The sequence below is a fragment of the Protomyctophum bolini genome (genome assembly GCF_963924005.1).
Source record: "Protomyctophum bolini genome assembly, chromosome: 13".
Lineage (NCBI taxonomy): Eukaryota > Metazoa > Chordata > Actinopteri > Myctophiformes > Myctophidae > Protomyctophum > Protomyctophum bolini.
Genome location: NC_137874.1, coordinates 26,430,544 through 26,449,904, shown reverse-complemented (window position 1 = coordinate 26,449,904; position 19,361 = coordinate 26,430,544). Strand labels below are relative to the sequence as shown.

At 40.9% G+C, this 19,361-nt stretch overlaps 2 protein-coding genes across 2 annotated transcripts; one reads left to right on the top strand and one right to left on the bottom strand.

Annotated features, from left to right (window-relative positions):
* Positions 1 to 2,845: 2,845 nt before the first annotated feature.
* rps6kb1a (ribosomal protein S6 kinase b, polypeptide 1a) lies at positions 2,846 to 14,395 on the top strand. Its single transcript, XM_080780718.1, has 15 exons — positions 2,846 to 3,174; positions 3,893 to 3,936; positions 4,319 to 4,439; positions 5,688 to 5,756; positions 6,317 to 6,464; positions 6,798 to 6,855; positions 7,202 to 7,302; positions 7,733 to 7,823; positions 8,406 to 8,496; positions 8,627 to 8,734; positions 8,829 to 8,891; positions 9,084 to 9,161; positions 9,253 to 9,360; positions 10,093 to 10,205; positions 10,351 to 14,395. Exons 1-15 carry the CDS (start codon positions 3,100 to 3,102, stop codon positions 10,613 to 10,615), a joined length of 1,533 nt encoding a protein of 510 aa, XP_080636844.1. The 5' UTR covers positions 2,846 to 3,099; the 3' UTR covers positions 10,616 to 14,395.
* Positions 14,396 to 14,784: 389 nt separating this feature from the next.
* On the bottom strand, positions 14,785 to 18,914 carry rnft1 (ring finger protein, transmembrane 1). Its single transcript, XM_080779519.1, has 9 exons — positions 18,747 to 18,914; positions 17,345 to 17,790; positions 17,186 to 17,262; positions 16,962 to 17,062; positions 16,685 to 16,838; positions 16,383 to 16,541; positions 16,228 to 16,293; positions 16,019 to 16,120; positions 14,785 to 15,899 (listed from the first exon to the last, which is right to left on the bottom strand). Exons 1-9 carry the CDS (start codon positions 18,770 to 18,772, stop codon positions 15,765 to 15,767), a joined length of 1,266 nt encoding a protein of 421 aa, XP_080635645.1. The 5' UTR covers positions 18,773 to 18,914; the 3' UTR covers positions 14,785 to 15,764.
* Between the last annotated feature and the right edge of the window lie 447 nt (positions 18,915 to 19,361).

Here is a 19,361-nt window from a genome sequence, read left to right as displayed (position 1 = left end):
ATGTTTGGTAAGTAGGCTACAGTAGGAAATGACAGGACATTGACATCAAATCCCTTCTAAATAATTGTCATTTCCTTTGTTTTACCATACCATGTCATTGGAATTGTTTCAGAGAACATTGACATTTTAGCCGCATTCTACATTGTGATCGTGAACAGACTGGTGGGGCATGGAGGAGGGATAAGCAACTTCTCCTTTTCTCAGGGGCAATACAGAGCTCTGAGGCTTTGAAAGCAGTACCACTGAAAGTGTCTTGATGCAAAGATTTAAAAAGAGCATCATGAAAATCTGTGCACTTTTCTATTCGGAGGAAAAGTAATCATCAAAATGTTGTTCGTGCATAATCACGCTGATTGATAACAGTCAGTACCCACACACAATATAATAGGATGAGAACTCTACAGTTCCTACTTTTTAACAGACATTACCAACATCAACTTCTCACACTGGCCCACAACATAGATTTGTTGTCTTTCTATGAATGTCCTAAACAAAGCAAAGCAAAGTAAAAAGAAATCCACAGAAAAAGCATTTGGTTACTAAATACAGCTGGGTTTGATTGCTGAGCAATTAAAATAAAACAAACAAATGGGCACGACTGAAACATAATTCAAAAGAACACTACCCTGCAGGTGGTCTTTTCTGGGTGTCCTGGTATACTGCTCAGAGGAGCCTGGAAACAACCTGTTAAGATCGAGCTAACTTCTAACTCTAAACTCTAAGTAGGCAACATTCAAATCACCCCAAAATGTCAGCTATTCTCATTGCTTAATGCCCATGATCTAGTAGTTCCAGCCAATATAAGATCTGTTTGTAAATAAAAATCATCTTGTGTAGGCTGCTGCGCAGAGTTAGTTGGTACAACTTGGTAGTATCTGACTACATGTAATTGTGATTATGTAATCTAATCAGATTACAAAACATAAGTAACTAGAATCAGCCCAGATTACTTGTACTATGTAATTAGATTATTGTTACATTTGTCAAGGAAGCTTGATTAGATTTTTGATTACCACTTTAAAATATGTCAATTTTCATCCCCCAACCTTGACAACAGAGCAGGACAGTCTGGTTCCCCTTGCTTTCAGAGCCCTCTCCTGTCCCAAACTCCCCATCCTAATTTCTGTCATTACTTTGTCTTTAGTTTGGCATTCTTCATTGAGCATACATCATTCATTGTATATGACTCTTACAATCATTTGGGTACTTAGTCCATAGATAGACAGATAGATGGTTAGATATAGATGGATGGATCATGGATGGATGGATGTTCATGGTAATACCATGAACTTGTGAAAAGTGTCTGGCATACAGGTTTTTTCATGTGGCCCACAAATGCAAAACAGACCACATACATATAGTCAGCCGGTCCCAAGGTTTATTTTTTGTAGAAGGTATACATATTTTTTTTTAAGTCAGACAGTAATCCAAAAGTATTTAGATTAGATTAAATTTGTTTTGTAATCCAAGTGATTACATTACTTTAATATTACATGCCATCTAATTTGTATTCAGTAACCGCTTCATTTTAAAGCAATCTCATCCATTATGCCAAAAGAAATCTGTCTGAAGTGTAGCTGCAGAGCTCAACATACTGTATACATAATCAGATAGCCAGGTAATTACTTTGGCCATTATCTATATGAATCACATACATATATACACCATGAGCAGAAAGTTGGATTTTGATGGTGTTTCCGCTGAATTTAGATCGAACAGCAAAACGTGACGATAACAGAGAAGAGCAGAAATACAAACATCCACATTATGTCATCATGGGCTCAGAAAAGTAGGCTACATAATTACATCCCAAATTCCTGTGGGAGGTTATTTAACCACTAGGCCTAGTTAAATTATGAAGCTGTGAACTCAAAACTATAGCCATATACATTATTTACATTTCTGTGAATAACCACAAAATAGTAGCCTTTTCAAATGATATTTTGAACTATAAAACCAAACCAGTCACACAACGATTCCTTTGTTCCTACTGCCATCTACTGACAATGAAGGGCTGAGAGTCTCATTCCAGGTTTGACTTTAAGAGTGACCTGTATCAGAGCATCATGAAACAGAAACACACAAATGTGAAACAAATATAACAACTGCATGCTACATAATATAATTTCAGTTGTATAATTAGTTGAGGAACATTCACCATTAAACAACAGTAGGCCTATGGCCCTATACCGTGATCGAATAGCCTATGAACAGACATAAAGCAATGCATCACATATCTTATACACCTTATTAAGAGCACTTATGTAGGTATTAGATTAGGCTAGTTGTGAGCTAGGATGAGCTCTGCTGCTCTGATTAAAAATATAGGCTCCCAGTTATAGGAGACACCTCTACAACCCCTTTCAATGGAGTTCCACTGCTCACAGTCAGTCAGTTGACTTGACTGTGAGCCTTTTTCGTAGTTATTTTAATGTGCGTAAAGTAAGGACTAACTTATTATTCGTTTGATCCTTCTACTGGTTCACATAACGTGGGGTCCAGGGCGGTAACGTGACCCAGCAGCCAGCCAAGCTGACTGAATGATAGCAGAGACATAACGTATAGACAGAGTTGTGACATTGAGGGGGCAGAAAACAGTAACGTGGTTCATGTACCCGCGCGAGCCCATAGACCCCAATGCATTCCGTAAACTTCCGGTGTCCCTATTCGCCAATAGAAGTACTGGGTCTGGCCCCATGAAGTGAACGGAGTTGTCGTAACTCTGTCTTACTCTATGGCTCTGACTGGGAGGCGAAGAGATGAGCAGTGGTGCGCGTGCGTGACCGGGGCACTAGGTGGTGCGCGTGAGCGAGCATTTCGCTGTTTTGTTTTGGTGGTGATGATATTGGCGCTCTGGAAGGAAGCGTCGCGACACACGTACAGCGATAGTACCGGGGCGGACACGGACACAGGCGCATGTACCGTATGTGTATGTAAGTAGTCTGACTAGCCTCTATCGTAGCCCGGCAGTAGCAGGCGCCGCAGCCAGACATCAGGACCCGAGATGGGCGTCCTATGAAGCGGAGAAGAACGATAGTTCGCAGCTACGCTCTCTGATTAAAACACGTCCGGTCGTCCGCTAAAGAACCGAGGAGGAGGATGGCTGGAATGTTCGACATCGACCTGGATCAACCGGGGGACGAGAATGTGTCCGACGATGAACTTGAAGACGGGGTGAGTTCAGTTCGTTGACTACTACTAGTACGGGTTACCTCGCGTAGCTTGGTGGCAACAGATTTACAAGCGTGAGCTTGTAGATCGGCTATCTATTGTGCGCGCGACACCGTCACACGACCAACATCAGGCTAAAGGGCTAGTTAGCATCATGCGATGCGTGGCATTTAGGCTACCCCCGTTGAGCAGCAGGCCTGTGCTGGTGTTGCTGCTGCACCACCACACTTGAATTGAATAAAGTCACATCTGGATGTGAGTTGCAATGTGTAGCTTTGAGTTAGACATCGTCTTGTTCACACACCACACCACCAACACATCACACAGTTAACTTGTCATCCTATGGTTGTCATCATGAACCCCCCTCCCCCCATGTGGTCACATTACATTACAGAGGACCTGGCTGCGACTTAAGTGACCAGTGATGTCGTTAGCGTTCTAGTTAGCAACATTAGCTAATCAGTGTAGATCTCTCCATATGACTTGAAATAGCTGCCTGTTGTAATGTGAGTTCAACACTGTCAAGTCTCAAGGGGGTGCATCATTTCTTGCTAGTGCTACCCAGCCAATCGGCGCCCCAGCAAGACAAAAATATAGATGTGTAGGTTATGTATACTTGGTCAATTAATCTAACACAGTAAACTAATATATAAGTAAGGCTTTATTTAGCCTTAATACACATTCCTTTGTGATAAGAATGTCTGTCCTTGTTTGTTCTCAGGGTCAGTTCAGTGAATACATGGAGCAGTGCAGTGGCTTTGAATTGTGAGTACACATAACATAACCTGCCATCATAATGCACTCAGCCCAGTCAGCTGTTTGCTCACTTATTGTAATTTTTGTACCCTCACAGTCGCACCATTGAACATATGACCAAGTAGAAGCCTGGCTGGAACAATAACATTTATGTTAAAGTAGAAATGTATATGAAGACTAGCTATAGAACAGTGTTTGTGTATTTTATAATTATTAATACTGTTTTTTTAACCATATTTATCATATTGTATTTTGTTTGTCACCCACACTGTTTATAAGAGGCATGCTGTACCAGAATTTCACTATATGCAACGTTGCTAACAGCTGTATTGTATGTGTATATCAGTATGTGACAATGGTTTGTGTATTCTTTTATTGTGTATTTTCCCAGTAACATGGATGACTGTGAGAAGTTTGAAATATCAGAAAACAGTGTCAACAAGGGAACAGAGCAGATTAGACCAGAATGCTTTGAACTGCTAAGAGTCTTGGGAAAAGGTGGCTATGGGAAGGTAAGGCATCTCATTCTAAGATCTAATATAGTTTCTTTTCTACAGCATTAAAGGGGAACATAGCAAATAATGTGGTAACACTTTTTTGTGACTGTTCACTTCATTTCAATCATTACTGTTCACTTCATTGCAAATCATTACTTCATTGCAATGAAGGGATCAGGGATCTAAGGGTTTGAGGTCAGATGTAGAGTTGCTGGCCAATATTGATGACATCATGGATCTCCATATATGGGCTTAACTGTGACAGCAGGTCACATTTTCTATGACATCAGGGTCTCTACATCTCCATCCCTGATGATGACACGAGACCTGGGCACCATATATGGGGGCTTGCCTGGGGTGACCAACCAACCAACACATTGACGGGAAATGCACAATTCCATAGTAAATGCGACCTGCGGTCTGGCCCCCCAGCCCAGCCACCCCTCTCAACCTGCTTACCATTGAGATAAATGGCCAGGCAGCAGTCTAGGCGTAAGGGAAAGCAAATCACGTGACTCTTCCCACCACATGTTCTGTAATGTGAAGCTAATTCTCTAACCCATAAGACCGGAGGCCGATTCTACAAATGCCTTCTAAATCAGTAGTTCTTACATGTTCAAGATATTTCAAAATGTTCAGTATTTATTGTAGTCTATTTCATTCTAATTGTTTTCACAGTTGAGATGGCTGTTGCTCATTTATAATCATAACTTAATTAGATATGAACAAAGTTCTATAACTGTTTCTCATTAATATTCGTAGTGGACTCGAAAATTATGTATGGCACCGAAATTGAGGATGGAGGGGCTGTTGTGATTGGCTGGAGGGTCTGCCATTCTACTCTGTGATTGGCTGACCTGACCAGCGCATAGCGTGTGTGCCTCCAAAGTTGAGGACGGAAAATTTGTTTTGGTGCCGAAATTGAAGATGGAGGGGCTGTTGTGGTTGGACGGAAATTGGCACTGTGATTGGACGGGAAAATTAACATGTATGTATGGTGCTGTGATTGCCTGGAAGGTGTAGCGTGCCAGAAAAGAGAAATGTACTAGTACTCACAATGCACTCTTATATCCCCAGATGGGTATGGACTAGTAAATCTTAATTACCGGTAGATATGAACAAAGTTGTATAAAATAGCATTCTTAATTGTTTTTATACTTATTCCTTTCTGTCCCATGTATAACTCATTCCCCTGTGAAGGTTTTAAATAATTCCTGTAAAACTTAATATTAATTGAAAACAATATAAATTAATTGTTTTCAGGTTTTCCAAGTTCGGAAGGTGTCTGGCACCACTTCAGGGAAAATATTTGCCATGAAGGTCTTGAAGAAGGTGAGGGGTGTGTGTGTGTGTGTGTGTGTGTGTGTGTGTCCTACCACAAACTGTGGTTTAAAATTGACGCATGCCCTAGTGACACAGATATATAGAATAGACCACGCAAAATAATGGGACAGAGTGTGTTTTTCTCTCAAATCCTCAGGGCTCTTTTTTTCTTCTCTCCATTTTTCCTTTAGCATGTTCTCTTGTTTGTAATTGACACAGTACTGGTTCTCGCCTTTAACCCATTTTGGGCGGGAACCCCTTTTGGTGTTAGCATTATGTTATGCTTTAGCTATTGAAAAATAGCAGATCTACGAGCTTGTAGGTCTGCTATTTTTGATCTCAGGTCAGAATGGGTTAACTCGAGAAAACCTAGCTTACATTACCAGATGGTTGAGGGTTTCGGTAATGACTGTTTATTGGCTTTATGAGCTTTTCCTGCAGCTACCCATGCAGGAGCTCTGATTTCTCTTCTACCTCTATTGCTGATGAATGCACATTGCCCGGCCAGCAGTCATTGCCAGAATAGCTCTCACGGTCTGACACTTTGCGCCTTTTCTGTCTCTTGCCAGGCCATGATTGTGCGCAACGCGAAGGATACTGCCCACACCAAAGCTGAGCGGAACATTCTAGAGGAGGTGAAGCATCCTTTCATTGTGGACCTCATTTATGCCTTCCAGACTGGGGGAAAGTTGTACCTCATCCTGGAGTATCTCAGTGGTGAGGACACACACTTTTAAACTCATTCTAAAACCTGATTTGAACTTAGTTACGTGCCGGTGTCAGAAATGCAGATCTATAAGCTCACACATGACACACCGCATCACGCTTTGTTGTGAGTATACAGTAAGTATTGAATAATTCTTCTGAAATTCTTATTGTGCTGTTAGATTTGCAGTTGCCATTGTTTGGTGAAAATGGATATAGGCATAGTCTGGTTTTACTATCTAATAGGTGTGAAAGTTTCCAATTCCATTCAACTGTACATACATACATTGTATTGTACTGGTGGCGGTCTGAGACCTGTCCTGAGTAATGTCTTGTATTCTCCAGGAGGGGAGCTCTTTATGCAACTGGAGAGAGAGGGCATCTTCATGGAGGACACAGCATGGTAAGTTACTCAAGTGACAGTCACTGTGCATGCATTTTGAGATGAAATTATGTTTAAGTTGTTATGCTAAAATATTTTGTTCCAAAATGACAAAACACAAAACCACAATTTAGTGACGAGCACTGCCATGCTTCTTACAGAGTGTGGGATCATATTCATCAATGCACACAGAATTGACTGGAACCGCCAGTTCATGTTCTCTTGTTGTGTAAATAAACATAGTCTAGAGATGGGGGTGATTATAGTTGTCCAACAATATAAGGGCATGTGGTCTTTCTACTTTTAGAATAATCCCAAGGAAACCATATGACAACACCAACCAACCTGACTTTTTTTTCATAAACAGTTTCTATCTGGCTGAGATCTCTATGGCATTGGGTCACCTGCATCAGAAAGGCATCATCTACAGAGACTTAAAGCCTGAGAACATTATGCTCAACAACAATGGTACAGTAAACGGACGGTCCTCAAGCAACATTGTTTCAAGTAGTTTTCAACCCAGGACAGATTCTGGAATGGTATTTCTCTATCAGCAATGATGCTAGGGTTTGGCAAATAACAGAAAACATATAGAAACCGGCATTTGTAAACCAATAACTGACTTAATCTTGTCATTGTGGTTAATCAAATAATAGAGAATCTATATGAAAAATAATAGATTTTTTTAATAAGCAACTAAATTTATTATGAGTAGTCTGATTAACCACTTATATGTTCTTTATTATGCTTTGTTGTACAATGGTAGTAAAAATAACTGCTATTTTCTTTTATTTATCAATCGTAATTGTGGCAAAAGTCCAGCTCTAAATGCTGCTATACAGATACTTTGTTCGTGATTTGTCTTTGGTAAGTTTCTGTCTTTGGTTTCTCACACCAGGTCACGTGAAGCTGACAGACTTTGGCCTGTGTAAAGAGTCTATTCACGATGGCACAGTGACCCACACATTCTGTGGTACCATAGAATACATGTAAGTCACACATCACACACAGGGGCCAAGGGATGTTAAAATCAATTTGCAATAAACGGCATCAGAAATTAAATTAAAATTAACTGTACTATATACAGTATATTTTTATTTTTATTTTTATACATTTTAAAACAAACACAAACAAACATGAAATTCCATAACTAAAATAATGATAGTTAAGAAGTAGTGAAAATACCTAATCTACAAGCTCGCAATGAGCTGTAGTAAATGCCTCAACTACAATTACCATTGACATGCAATCAATGGAGTTGTCCCCTGCTGTTGTCTCCAGATGGAAAGCAGGTTTAAGTTCCATAATGGCTTAATTTTTCTGACGGAAAGATTCCCGCTAGGGAACAGCAAATGGTTGTAAGAACGGTTGCCCCCGAATTTTCATTTGTACCATGAGCCTTGAAGCCTTCGTTAATTCCCTGTCTCTCTCTCTCTCTCTCGCTCTCTCTCACTTTTAAGCTTTGTTAAAGCTGTACTTGCAGAGATTGAAAACCAAAGTGCACATGATGCAGTCCAATACCACCATACTATAATACTTATCCTTGTCCTGAACTGCTTTGTTTACCTCAGGGCTCCAGAAATTCTAATGCGCAGTGGCCATAACCGGGCGGTGGACTGGTGGAGCTTGGGAGCACTCATGTATGACATGCTGACAGGAGCAGTAAGTTGACAACACCGTCCCTCCTATAGTCTCATTTGAATAATTCCAAAAAACTATTCCCTCAGTTTGACTGTCCAGTGTCAGTCAAACTGAAGTAGCTGTTTATTAATTACCCCCTCTTTGTTCATAGCCACCCTTCACTGGTGAAAACCGAAAGAAGACCATTGATAAAATTTTAAAGTGCAAACTCAACCTTCCACCTTACCTCACACAAGAAGCTAGGGACCTTCTTAAAAAGGTACACAATGAAATAGTGCAGTGTGCAATTATCGGTGTATATTGTCTGTACTGTATACCAGACTACCATTCTAACTGTTGTCCGAACCCTTTAGCTGCTGAAACGAAATGCCTCTCTAAGGCTTGGGGCTGGACAAGGTGATGCCTCGGAAGTAGAGGTATAGTTTGATATCTGTTCATGCCCTGTGTATGGACATGTCTTTTGTATTGTGTGTGTGTGTGTGTGTGTGTGTGTGTGTGTATTACTGAATACTTATTCAGTGGTTCTACAATTACCTTTTGATAAAGTCCTGGGAAAATCTTCATTTTAAAACAAAAAATAATTAGAACTCTGGCACTGTCTTCTCCAGGCGCACCCATTTTTCCGACATATGAACTGGGATGACCTCCTCGCCCGCAAAGTAGAGCCTCCATTCAAGCCTTTCCTTGTGAGTTTGCATACCATGCTGAATGGCACTATATTATGCTACATTGACCTATTCCAGCCAGGCTACTAACGTATCTGCTTTCCTTTGGCAGCAATCAGCTGATGATGTCAGCCAATTTGACTCCAAGTTCACCAGCCAGACTCCAGTAGACAGTCCGGATGACTCAACACTCAGCGAAAGTGCCAATCAAGTCTTTCTGGTTGGTAGTTCATCTGCGTAAATGTTCACGTTTATTTAACAGAAATACAGGATTATTCTGTATGGAATTGGTAATACAAAAGTAAATGAACCGGCGTACACCACTTTAGAACACATGTTTGATTCATGTGGCCAGCATTATAGATCTGTACTACTGAAAAACAAACGAAACACAATATTCTCATCCCAAGGCTTCACATTTGACCAGGAAGCCAGCTTCTGTCTATTCTAAAAGTTGCAGAGTGATACGGTGGGAATCAATTAGAATTATCTTGGCAACGTGCTATGCAAAAGGGTGTCCTCAATGTCCGAATTGGATGATAAAGACGCCTGACGAAGTAGAAAAAGATGAAGTCTTGGGGTGCGCATGCACTGGTGTTCTTAGAGATTCTGCTTTATGCCGTTTTCTTTTTTTTGTTGCAAGAGGTTATTCTTAAGTACTGCTTTGGTCTTCTTTATACCTAGTGTCTTTTTGTTGTCTGCACGGATGATGCACATTTCACAAACAACCAGGATTCATATTTAATGTTTTTCTTCTTTCTTTTTTAAGGTTAAGTTAATGCATCATATCTGTTCTTTTCCTGGAAGCTGCATTGACTGTTCCACCACATTGCATGATAAGATTAGTCGGCAACATTTCATTGCTCAGAGTCATTGTAGTTGTGGTTTTTTCGATTTTCTTCCTTTTTTGAAAGATGGCTTTTGAAGTGTCTGTGGCCTTTTTCATTTTCAGGGTTTTACGTATGTAGCCCCCTCGGTCCTTGAAAATGTCAAGGAAAGGTTTTCCTTTGAGCCAAAGGTCCGGTCGCCACGGAAGTTTCCAGGAAGCCCGAGAACGCCTGTGAGGTAACATATTGTTTTGGTTTTTGTCTGATTTCATGAAGTTCTACTGGTTACGTACACATTGTTTCCATCACAAACTCTTCACACTTTGTAAAATGCTTTAACTCCCATGGTATGATCTGACCTTTTCCTTCATGTCTCCACCCAGCCCGGTGAAGTTTGCTGGTGGGGTGTGTTGGCCCCGAGGCCCTTCACATTCTGGGGCTCCATCTTTACTCTCCCCTGGAGTTTTGGGGGAGCAGCCCATGGAGGTGTCCACTCCGGAGCACATGGACGTAAGTAGCAGCAGCTCTGAGGTGTCCGCTCCCCTTCCCATCAGGCAGCCATCAGGTGTCAGCAGTGCAGGGACTTTTAAGAAGCAGACCTACCCGATGAACTCCAAACGGCCCGAACATCTACGGATGAACCTATGACCCTCGGCTCACCTCAGAACCTAGGACTCTTCTAATATTTTTTTCCCCTTTAAGAGACTTGTAGAAATTAAACAATTGACTTGACACTGTCGATACCAATCACCAGCTTCTCCAGCAACGCCTTCCTTCTTCCCACCTCCTTCTCCTGGCATAGCCTGGCCTCCTTTGGGGGGCCCTGCAGATAATCAGCTCCCTAATCAGTAGAATCGTCACTGGACAGAGGAGTGTTCTCTCAGTCAGGTGCTCCTTATTGACTGCCGATGTTCACCTCAGCCTTGTAATGGCTGTGGCTGAGGAACGGGCATATGGCAACTCCGCCGTCTGATTTCAGCGTGCGCGACTGGCTTATATTGGTGCTTTTTTTTTAACTTTGAATTTGGACAGTGTTACTTCTGGTGTTGCTGCTTGTAGCTTCCCTAAAGACTGAGATTAATATCTCTACAACGGTTTGGGTAAAGAAAAAAGGAGTGGTATGCCCAAAATGCCACTCCATTTTTAATATCACTTTGTGGTTCAGGGGTTGTTGGGTATACTATAGTATATTAGTTGGCACAGTAGCGCGATCGAATAACAGTTGTGCAACAAATACAGTATTCCTTTTGCCTGTTTTCCTGCAACACTTCCATATTGCCTTTTTCACTGTTGTGTCACTTGAACATGTGGTCAGGAGTAGATAGGAAACGGCTGACAGAAAAGCAGCTATAAAAGGATTGCAGTGAGATATTAGCTGAAAGCGTCACTTCCACCACAATCAATACCAAATGCTGGAACCACTTTTACCAGTCCAACTGGAATGCTATCTATAGCAAGCCTGTCTGTAAGTACTATTAAGTAAGGTTTTTTTCTTGAATGTAAACTGACTAAATGCCTTTTTGGAGTGTCACTCTGTCACATTAGTTCTGATGATTCCTGCAGTGTTGAGGCTTTATTTTTGGTTAGGAGACCAACAATGCACATGGCCAAATTCCTAACACTGCCTTTTATAGAATCCGGAAACATAATTTGTTTTATGTGCTCTTGTGATTTGGGTAGGCTTAGAGTGCTTTGACAGTGGACCTTTCTCACAGCATATGATTTGACGGACCCCGACACATGGTGCATACGTTTGTTAGACATACTAACAGTCTGACAGGCATTAGTTCGACAACACCGTCGCTCCAGACATGCGCTGCAGGTTACAACTAACCCGTTTTCCTGTGAGGTTAGGTTTTAGGTAGGGTGTCGGACTCATGACTGTTGGTAGAATTCTAGAGTAGGCTAGGCCCAAACCAGATCACACTGGTCAATTTGGAATGAGAATTAGGCCATTCTACGTGTGGAAAGTCTGGTGATGAAAGATAAGCCAGCATGAGGTTGTGGTACAGTGGTATAGGCTTACACGTTAACGCCTAAATGAAACACACTCGTTCACCTGTCAAAATGTGTCCTGCGAGAAGGGTCTAGACTCTAGATACATATCTCAGATGTGTGGGGATGTGTACTACATCGTATTGTCTGTAAACTATATGCTATATGAGCTGGAGTCGGGCCATTGCACCCTCTAACCTGCAAGCAGCTGTACTCCATGTAGCTAATGTTTGTTGAATGCAGTATTGCAGCTATCAAACTTAAATTTCAAGGTCCCCACAATACAACTCTCAAGTAAGGGTCGATTTGGAACCGCCTCACGGAACCCAGAGGGTCCTTGGACCCCACTTTGAGAACCACTGCAGTATCAGACTCGATCATATGGTGTTGATCACATTATTAAATATTAATTTATGTGACCGTTCCATAAACATTAAATGAAAATGGGCATACGATAAGGTAGCCATTATTACTCACCATTAAGTATGTGTCTAATTCATCAACTAAAATCACTTTAAAGATTGAGTGCTGTGATTTTTGTACTTTTTCTGTTTTGTATATGGAGTTAACATTACTTAATAGACCCCAGGTGTGGTTAGAATATTCAAATATGTCTTGAATTGTGTATTTGAATTGAGTCAAAAGGCCCAAACGAAAATACGCCATTTTTGTGACCTATTCATAATCCTATCCTCCCCATTATCATACAACAGCTGTGGGCGAGGCTTAAGTTCAGGCGGGTTCAGGCGGGTGGTGCTAAGGTGAAAACCAGGTATAATTAATGAACTGGTGCGTGTGGCCACATAAAAACATAATTTTAACACTTTCTGTAGACTTGAAAAGAAATCTTAATATAACCATGATGATCATGTTTTAGTTTGGGGAAATCAGAGCACTCCATCTTTAAAGAAACCAGGCCTTTTTTCCTTAACTAATTAGTTGTTACATAGCAACACTACATAACACTTATATGGATGTGATTAGTCTAACAACTAATTTTGTTGACATGACAACCTACTAGCCCAGTGCTTGTGGAAGCATTTTGATATATTTATGGAATGTTTTGTATAATTCAGTTAAGGCTACAGATATTTACTGGTTTTCTAATGGTTCCAGTGAATCTAATGCAAGTCTGTGCTGTTAGCTAGATTGTTGGAAATGTGTTTCCCCTTTAAACAGCAACAGCTGGATTATGTTCAAGTCTTCAAGAGTAATCACTCCTGTACTTCACTTGAGTACGACTGGTGATTTCTTATATATATTTAAGTGCCATTCTCTTTCCATTGGGTCAGGCACACTATGCAAATTAAGTATTTATTGTGTACTCCGTTGTAGACCATGCAGATATGAATCTGTCATTCATGTTTGAGATGGGTTTTCTTTTTGGTGAAATAAGCATGTATGCGGTTTTTATTTACAGCTAACATCTCTCAAAGTTACCTCAAATGCAGCTTTTTGTTTTATTTAAGTTGTGGATATCATCCCACATGTCTTAAAATATGTATTGTGGCGCATAGAAGAGTAACTAGGGAAATGTTCAGACAAAAACCATTTTGCATTTTCTTTGTTCAACACTTGCTTGTTTGCAGTGCTAGAAATATGGGTAGCATATTAGTGTGTGTGTGTGTGTGCTCGAGAGGGGGGGGGGGGGATCACAGCTTGTGTGTGTGTATATATATACTGTAGATGTGTATGGAATGCTTTGAAACTCATTCTGATGATGTGCAGTTTGATGCTCTTCCAATTGATTGTGATGTGAGTGGAGCTGTTCCTGCAAATCGAGTCGCCCCTGGCCTTTACCAACTCGCCCTGGGCGTACAGCCGGCGGAACTGCGCGGCCTGGTATTCCTAAAGTAACCTAAGTAAATGATGCTTAAATTCCTAACCTTAACCTCAGTAGAACTATGCCTAAACCTAACCCTATACCTAAACTTAACCCCAGTAAAACTATGCCTAACCCTAAACTTATTTCTAACCTTATTCTCAGTAAAACAAAATAAAGAATACAAGAACTGTCGGACCGAGCGGTCGGCGTAGAAATCGAGGGGTGAGATGGTTTAGGGGGGACCGTACCTGATACCGTTCCTGTAGTTTCTTATAGTGGAGTCCAGAGAAGCTCATGGCAGTGCATCTCCATGAAGATGGTTTGATTTCACTGTTATCTGGTATCACAATGAGTGAATGTCTCTTGCAAAATGTCTGTCTTAAGAGGCAACCTCAGTCGATATCTGGTCTATTCAGAGGTGCAATATTCAACATTAAACACGCAAGTATGTCAAATATCTGCATTGAATATAATGGATATTGTTCAAATCTGTGGGCATTGAGGAATATTTGAAAGTATTTTTCAGCCCGTCAATTCCATGAGATTCTGAATTGTGAAATGGTATGTATCATGTACATAATGAAATAAATCTTAATTTTTCCAATAAAGTGAAGTCTTAATCTTTTTATTCTGTGGATCAGAGAAATGATCAGAAAGAGAAGGAAACTGATTAAAAATAACTTTGATTATAACCCGATAAGTTAGATACAAACTATTTAAATGTCCCATTTATTCAACAGGGCAGGCTGGTGCAGTGAGGTGTCTGTCTGTACTGTGAGTATTTTACGATTGCCTGGATTTGGTCATATTGTAACAGTCTGTCAGGCATCAGATTTTGTCAACTCCACCCAATGACTATAGCCTACAGTGTGTTACAGAGAACATTATGCTGCCTGAAAATCTATTTCCTGACACAAATGTAATTTTAGCTATGTTTCTAAAGCATAAAAATGTAAGTCCATAGTGTTAACCTACAGTAATAAGTCACAGAACTAAATCAACTGTACAACTTTATTCAGATTGGTCAAAACAAGAAGCTGGAAAACATGTTAATTTCAGTACATTTACAATAATAAAATATACTTGTCCCATTCTTTGGTTTTACAAAAAGGTTACACCACCTCTATATAAAAATAATTTGTGCTGTCGATTTCTCACAATTATAGTTTTCAGTCAAGAAAATAATTATGTATTAGCCTATACCCAAAAGGCTAGAAGCAAAACTACAATGAAGGGAAAATGATGTTCACTGCTTACCATGTTTATGCCCATCGTCATATTCATTGCACCCTATCCCAACAGCAGCCTGACATGGTCACTGGTTACTACTATATATATGAAAAGCTTCACAGCTTCATGAAAGCCCTGCAGTAAGCTTACTTCCATTCAGCCTGGTATTTTTCACATTTATGCTGACAAATACATTTTGAATAAAGGTAAGTAAACAAGTCTTTCATTTGGAAGGTTTTGGTGTAAAGATATATTTTTTCTAATTTACAAAAATACAACAAACTCAGTCAAAAATGTTTTCGTCGTCCACTATGTGGCATAACTCAGTTGTGGTGAAATATTTAAGTAATTAATTACAATTTGATATATTTCTCGTGTCAATATTTACAAGTAAAATAAACTTGTCCTCCTGCCCCATGATGCCATTTTCAATTTGTTCACCTATTGACAACAAAAGTTGAACAAATGCACTATGATAAAATAAAAGGAAAATGACGGCATGCAGAAATTTAAACTTGAGGTCTCTGTCAAAGTGACAAATAGGATCTTACCAAGGTGCAAGATATTACGGTATGCCCTTATTGACCCTCACCAGTAGAGGGCACAGCCCTTAATGAATGTACTGTAGGAACAGTGTGGTCAACATTACAAATCAACTATTATTGCGCACACCATGAAATGGTTATGGACAGTATCACACATATCCAAGAAAGTTTGATTTTAAAATCTCTCCGTCTTGTCCTACAGTCAATAGATTTGCAGGTGGGGTGATGTGGCACCGTCCCTCCATTTGTAGACCTTCTCTGTGATGACCGTCCGACAGAGGGGACAGCTCTTCTCACGGTTAAACCACAAAGCGATGCATTCATCACAGAATATATGCTAGAAAGCAAAGATAGAAGCCACTTCAATTCAGGTATTTATGATGATTATGAAGACACAGACATGTTTGGTATTGGTAATGAGCTTGTGTGTATAGATATGACATTAGCTCTGTGTACCTGACAGAGGAGGGTCCGAGGCTCCCGGTACTCTCCCTGGCAGATGGGGCAGATGTCCCCAGCGTCAATGCATTGACTCCTGGTAGCTGCTGTGCCCGATTGCTGGTAAACAAAAAATACAACAAACCAGAAGAGACAAATACTTAAATGGCTGGATGGATATTCCAAACTTTGGACAATTTCAAGTAATTTACTGAGCAGCACTATACCTCGCCTTTGAGAAATAACCTCACAGTTTTCACCAAAGGTCCCCACTGTCCATAGAGTGCTAAGAGCTGCAGGCGAGAAAATCCAAATCAGATTAGAGGGCAGATTTTTCTTTGAGGATGACAGAAACTTCAGTGGCCATGTAATCCAGTGTTACCTTGAGTATGAGGTAGACCAGAGCCAGTAGGACGCCTAGTGTGAGTCCTGTGGTGTCGTCCACCTCCTGATAGGTGACCAGGTAGCGGAACCACAGCGGCACAGGAGCCATGGCCTGGTAGACCTGCCCTAGCTCCTCTGTCAGCATCAGCCACCGCCCCTGGACCCAAAACACAAACACAGACATCCAAATCAGCTGACACAAATAGATCCAAATCAGCTGACCTACTGTGTAGGTATAATTATGCACGTTTTCATCGGGAGTGACACCTTTTTGAAAGGGAACCTTTCTTACAAGCTTACCTGTGTTCTGTACGTCACCAGTGAGGAGGGCAGCAGCAAAATAAGGCACTTCATTCCCATGATGAGGAACTTAATTATAAAGTTGCTGATGCCAACTGTCCACAGAACCTCCCAGAATCCCAGAGGCTCAATGGTGGGGGCGAGGAAGATGAGGCTATGTTGAGGGAAAGAATAACGGAGGAAGATAATTTTAGCTCCACGTTCTCAATCAAAGCGTATTAAGACCACGAACTACTATCTATGATGTTCCACAGTTCTGTGCAGAGATTTGTCTCACCAGTGGTAAAGTGTCTCAGTGTAAAAGGTGTAGTAAAGGAGGAGTGTGGATGAGGTCAGGAAAAATAGCAGCCATAGACACTGCAGCTTGGAGCTCCGGTCCTGCTGACACAGAGAAATCAGGAGACACTCAAAAATAAATACATGAAAGTAAAATCGGTGTACACACAGCTGTAAATATATGCTATCACTGTATAAAATTGAAGTGCATTTCCCTCTACTTGCCTGAAGAAAGACTTGAGTTTGAATGTTTTTGTTTACATACAGAAACGTTGTGAAGAGGCCAATCCCAACTGCAAGACCTGTGAACACAGGAGGTGAGCCATGGCATGTTGCCTTTGCATTGACATCTTTAAAAGTGGCGCTTGATGTTCTCATACTTACCAAGAGCATGTTGGATGACCAGTTTAGCACACAGAATAATTAGGAAAGGAAGGCTCTTTTGGATCCAGCGGAAGAGGTAGCGCAGCTCAGTGAAAGAGGTGCTTGGTTCTCCTGACTCTGGATCAGCGTCAGATGGCTCTGTCGCTGGTTCTGCATGCGAGTGCTGCTGGGGGCGAGTATGTCCATGTGCGTGAGAGTGGCTATGGGAGTTGGCTCTGGATCTCCTGGAGGACGCCCCTCCGCTGGACTCTGCAGGGCCACCAGCCATGGGTACCCGCACCTCGCCTGTGTCGGGTGCAGTGACACCTCCGGTGGCTGGTGCCCTGGTAAGCTCTGGCTGCAGAGTCAGGCACAGACCGTTTACTGCATGCGAGTCCTGGTCATTTGAATTTGGCTGCATTACAGTTGGCGACTCCCTCGGTTTTAATGATCTACTGGAATCAATCCTTTAACAAATGAAAGAGGGTGTGGAGAAAACACAATAAAGATAACTGAATTATAAAAATAGTGAGTGTCACCACATGATGAATGTTAAAGATGAACAAGTACTAACTTATGTATTACATTTGAATATTTCTGCCAAAATATTCAAATGCCTTTGACAAGAGTTGACCCCAAGTCGCAGCAGGGCCACTACGAATGCCCGAGATCTCTCCAAATGCTTGACTCTGTTAGCCAATCACTGAATTCATAATGGCCGCTGCTATCAATAACACCTGGCGCATATTGATCTACGTTGCTTGATTTTTGTAAACAAACACATGATGTCATTTACAGCTAATGAGCTAAACACTACAGTACGAATCAAGAATGTTTTTGAAAGCCTTTTGAAGCGAGAAATGGACAATATGTAGCCATGAGTCAATAGAATGTTGATTCTATTTTATCAATACTTCCCGTTGGCACTGGACGCACCTGGCATACATAATGGACTGCTTTCATTACCCGACCGTAAGCAATGATAATCCTTTTCAAATCAATCGAATCGGTTGAGAAATAGGGGTTAATTTCTCAATATCTACTTGATTATGCCTTGCGCATTGCATAGCTATACACTGTATGTATGATATGATCATACAACCAACTACCATAGTCCATTGTTTTCCATTTGTTTACAGACGTATCCATGGTACATTCAAACTAAAGTCATGTAGTTTGTAGCCATGTTCTATATGTCTTTATCTGTTATCAATAACAACAAACGAGGGGTTAAATGTCTTAATCTCATCTGCGCATATATTAAACGCTATTAATCTGAGGACGGCAACTCAAACAGGCCATAGACAATACATTATTTAATTCAGTCGTCACAGAACAATCCCTGAAAACAGATGACTGAGTGCCTGACTGACAGGCTAGCTGCTACGCTACCATTAGCAGGAAGTGCACTCGCTCATTTTACCTGTCATTCTGCGCCCGGAGTTTCATGGTAAATTGCTGTTACCCATCTATAAAAAAATACGAAATTACAAAACTAAGCATAAACTAATTTAATTAAAAGAAAACTAACTCGTTAGCTTGCTGGCTATATCATAAGCTTATCGGTCAGAGACATTTTAAAACGTCAGCAGGCGTCACTTCTTCTTTGGATTTCGCTTGAAGTCTAAGGTTTGACATTACTGCCATCTATTGGCAACATTAAGTCCCTAGAATAAAAACATGACTTATTTTCAGATGGCATGCAAGCAACCTAACAAAGTTCATCCTCCAATTCATTGTACTATGAAGAAGACACTGCATGCTTTGCAACGCAATAACCCCAGCAACACCAGGCAAGCTGATAAAGTTTGCTCGAACAAATAGGCCTAAAGCCAGGAAGTTTGTTTGAGTTGAAGTGGTCTCTGGTCAATGACAATTACTATCCTGTTATCTGAAGCATGTTCTTCCATGATCTGTTTCAAATCTACTGACAGCTTCAATATATAAGACCCTCTTCAGTTCTTGTTTTAGCCATCTGTTTGTTTTAAAAAGTTAATCCCTCACAAAAACATGCAGTAATCCTGGTCTCTAAACTGCC